The sequence below is a fragment of the Gekko japonicus genome, unplaced genomic scaffold, assembly GCF_001447785.1.
Source record: "Gekko japonicus isolate JY-2015 unplaced genomic scaffold, Gekko_japonicus_V1.1 scaffold336, whole genome shotgun sequence".
Classification (NCBI taxonomy): Eukaryota; Metazoa; Chordata; class Lepidosauria; order Squamata; family Gekkonidae; genus Gekko; species Gekko japonicus.
In genome coordinates, this window is record NW_015172014.1 from 1246507 (window position 1) to 1250382 (window position 3876).

Consider the following 3876-nt stretch of genomic DNA (forward strand, 5'->3'; position numbering starts at 1 on the left):
GGGGGTTGGGGGGGGGGGTCAACAGTGGGAGGGCTTCTAATGTCCTGGCCCCACTGCTGGACCTCCTGATGGCCCCTGGTATTTTTGGCATCTGTGTGACACAGAGTGTTGGACTGGATGGGCCACTGGCCTGATCCAACATTGGCATCTCTTATGTTCTTAAATCCAATGTGGTCCTAATCTCTTCCGCTGCCTCCTACAGATCACATGTGAGAGGGCAAAGCATCCCTCCCTCCCTGGGGAGGCAGTTCCCTAATTTTGGGTCTGCCACCAAAAAGGCCCTTTTGTGAGCCCACCAAATGAGCTATTGTAGATTTCCCGGGCTGTGAGGCCGTGGTCTTGGCATTGTTGGACCTGACATTTCACCAGCAGCTGTAACCGGCATCCTCAGAGGTATCACACAGAAAGACTGAGTCCTGTCTTTTGGCAAGGTAAGAAGAAAAATGGTAGGCAGGTAATTTATATGTACCCAGGAAGGTGGGGTAGGGCTGAGTCATTATGAAAGAGCTTTCCTGTGGAGGTTCTTTTGCATATGGATTAGCTGTTGAAACTCTAATCTTATCTGTAGGGCTACTGTAAGATGTAGAGCATTTTGTGTTTTTCAGGACAGGAAACCATGCCCTATTTATTTTTAAACTCTCTTCTTTCCTGCTGAAAATGTGTTTATGTTAATGAATTTCAGTGGCTTCCCTGTGTAATCTGACATGGTAATTGGATGTGTTGTCCAGCCTTTCAGTGTCTTGGAATAAGATACTGTGTCCTGTTTGAGTTAGGCTATGTTCAGCCACTGCTGAATTTTCAAGGTTGGCCCAGTCTGCCTACCATTTTTCTTCTCACCTTGACACAGAGAGTACTCCATCTTTCTATGTGATACCTCTGAGGATGCCAGTCACAGCTGCTGGCAAAACGTCAGGTCCCACAATGCCAAGACCACGGCCAGACAACCCGGAAAATCTACAACAACTAATGAACTCCGGCCGTGAAAGCCTTCGGCAACACAGCTTCAGTGATTGCTGGAACCCTCAGGAAGCCTTTTCCTCTGATCTCAGTTCGCGGGGAGAAATGTATGATATCATGAGTCCTAGGGTAAGCAGGAAATGGAGTGGCCATTCCTGAATCTAGACCCAAAGGCCTAATGTGGAAGTGAGCTCATCACTTAGTATTCGCCTCAAGTCTTAAGGACTGGATTCACTTGCTTCATGGACATTTGTGTTTTTCCAGTTTGGAATTGAGAAGCCTTTTCTTCGTTTTGGAACAGTGAAGCTTTTTCCTGGGGGTGTCAAGTTTCCTTCAAGTTCTTAACTTGCCTGTGTACCAATTGTTTTCAACAGCATATTTAAACAAGAACATTTAAATGACAAGAACTGTTTAAGAATTGGAATGCTTTGGAGCTTTATTTGATGTTAAGTTATATATGGTCTAGGAGCTGCAGTGGCTCAAGTGGTTAAGACGCTGAACTGCAGGCTGTGGAAGGTCGGTAGTTCAGCAGTTCGAGACCCGAGTTGCCGCATGACGGAGTGAGCTCCCGTCTCTAGTTCCAGCTCCTGCCACCCTAGCAGTTCGAAAGCAAGAAATTGAAAGTAGGTAAATAGGTACCACTTCGGTGGGAAGAGAACAGCGTCCCGTGCGCCTTGGTGTTTAGTCATGCCGGCCCCATGACCACGGAAACGTCCTCGGACAGCACTGGCTCTTCGGCTTTGAAATGGAGATGAGCACCGCAACCCTAGAGTCGGATTCGACTGGCTTTCGCGCAAGGGAACCTTTACCTTTACCTTTACTTTATATATGGTCTACACTATTCATCAATTTCCTTAAATTGTTGTAGGACACAAGCAGTTGTGAAGACGTGGGATGGATCCCAAAGGAAAGGAAAGCAAAAGAGGGGACCGTTATTAAAATGTGGCACTCGCTGCCAGAGGACGTAGTGATGGCCACAGGCTGAGGCGGCTTGAAAAGGGGATTAGATTCACAGAGGAGACGTCTATCAGGGGCTGCTAGCCATGGTGACTGTGGGGAACATGCACCTACAGAGGCAATAAACCTCTGAATCCCAGAGCCAGGAGACAACATCAGGGGAAGGCCTCGGCCTCTACGCCCTGTTGTTGTCCCTCCAGAGGAACTGGCTGGCTGGTGTGTGAGAAAACAGGGTGCTGGACTAGAGGGACCCTCAGTGGTCTGATCCAGCAGGGCCCTTCTGAGGTTCTTATTGGGAAGCCAATCCAAGGTGGGGTTTGGTGGCCAGAGAAGAAGAAGAAGAAGACGAGGAGGAGGAGGAGATTGGATTTATACCCCGTGGCCCTTCACTTGGAGTCTCAGAGCGGCTCACAAACTCCTTTCCCTTCCCCTCCCCCCAACAGACGCCCTGTGAGGCGGAGGGCCCCCCGAGAGAGCTCTTTTTTTCAAGAACAGCTCTTGTCAGAACTATGGCTTGGCCAAGGTAATCCATCAGCTGCGAGTGGAGGACTGGGGAATCAAAGCCGGTTCTCCCAGATTAGAGTCCGAGCTCCTAACCACTACACCAAACTGGCTCTCAGGGAGGGAGGGAGGGGGACTTGGGATGTGGCTCCCAGAAGGGGCTTTTTGAGTTTTGGCTCCCAGGGCAGGCTGAGCAAAACAAGGCTCCATGTCCAAGGCAGGATTGGTGCCATGAAAAGAGCTGGGTTGCCAGGCTCCAGGTGAGGCCTGGAGATCTCCCAGAATTACAACTGATCTCCTGACTACAGAGACCACCAATGTATTAAAAACATTTATGCCACTTCTCTTGGAGAGAGAAGAAGAAGAGGAGATTGGATTCATACCCTGCCCTTCATGGCCCAAGGGAGTCTCAGAGCGGCTCACAATCTCCTTTCCCTCCCCCTCCCCACAACAGACACCCTGTGAGGTAGGTGGGGCTGAGAGAGCTCTGGACAGAAACTTCTCTTTTTCAAGGACAGCTCTTGTCAGAACTATGGCTAGCCCAAGGTCATCCAGCAGCTGCGAGTGGAGGAGTGGGGAATCAAAGCCGGTTCTCCCAGATTAGAGTCCACGCACTTCACCACGACACCAAACTGGCTCTCTGGAGAAAGTGGTTACCTTGCAAGGTGGGCTGCATGGCCTTAGACCCTACCGAGGCCCCTCCCTTCCCCAAATCCCATTCTTCCCAGCTGCACCCTCATGTCTCCAGGTATTTCTGAATCTGGAGCTGGCCACCTACAAGGAGGCCACGAGGAAGGGGCGCACTTGTGAAGGGGGCAGGTCCTCCAGTGGTACCTAGAAGAAAGGACACGTTTCTGGGAGGGGCCAGTCAGCCGTGGGGCCCAAGGCCTGTGACTAATGGAAGCATTCACGGCCAGCTCCGTGGCTGCACGTGGCCAGGGCGGAGGTGGTCCAGCGCGGGGTGCTTACCTACAATGAAGATCAGGAGGCCCACGAGCACCACGTAGGAGCCTGCCTTCCACCGGTCCTGCCACGGGCAACAGGCGGGCCTGGCCGGTTCCTTGCCGAGGCCAGCAGCCACGGCCCCCTCCTGCTCCTCGGCTTCCACCACCTTCACCTGCAGCCCCTCCAGACGGCAGGCCCCCTCCCCCTCGGGCGTGTTGCGGTAGATGGTGTAGGACCGCCGGGCGGGCTTCTTGCTGTTCTGGGGGGCAGTCAGAGAAGGGAGGCAGAGTGTGGGTCAGGACTGGACTGGGAGGGGCACGGGCCAAGTCTGGGGGGGAGGGCGGTTTGCCAACCTTTTAACCCCTGCCTTACCACGCTCCGAAAGAGGGATCTCCACCAGGCCATGCTGTCTCACGGGCGGTTTCTGCCCTGCAGAGAAACACAGGCGACAAGCCCCAAAGAGTGTGACGCAACGGCCAAATCTGCACCCACCCAACCCCCCACCCAACCCCCCCC

At 52.8% G+C, this 3876-nt stretch overlaps 1 protein-coding gene across 1 annotated transcript in view; it reads right to left on the bottom strand.

Moving 5' to 3' along the window:
- TFR2 (transferrin receptor 2) overlaps positions 1-3765 on the bottom strand; it is a 22778-nt gene extending 19013 nt beyond the window's left edge. Inside the window, exons 1-2 of the mRNA XM_015420318.1 lie at positions 3733-3765; positions 3385-3619 (exon numbers count right to left, since the gene is read on the bottom strand). Of these exons, the coding sequence (XP_015275804.1) occupies positions 3385-3619; positions 3733-3765 (268 nt within the window). The remainder of the gene's footprint in view (positions 1-3384; positions 3620-3732) is intronic.
- Positions 3766-3876: the final 111 nt, after the last annotated feature.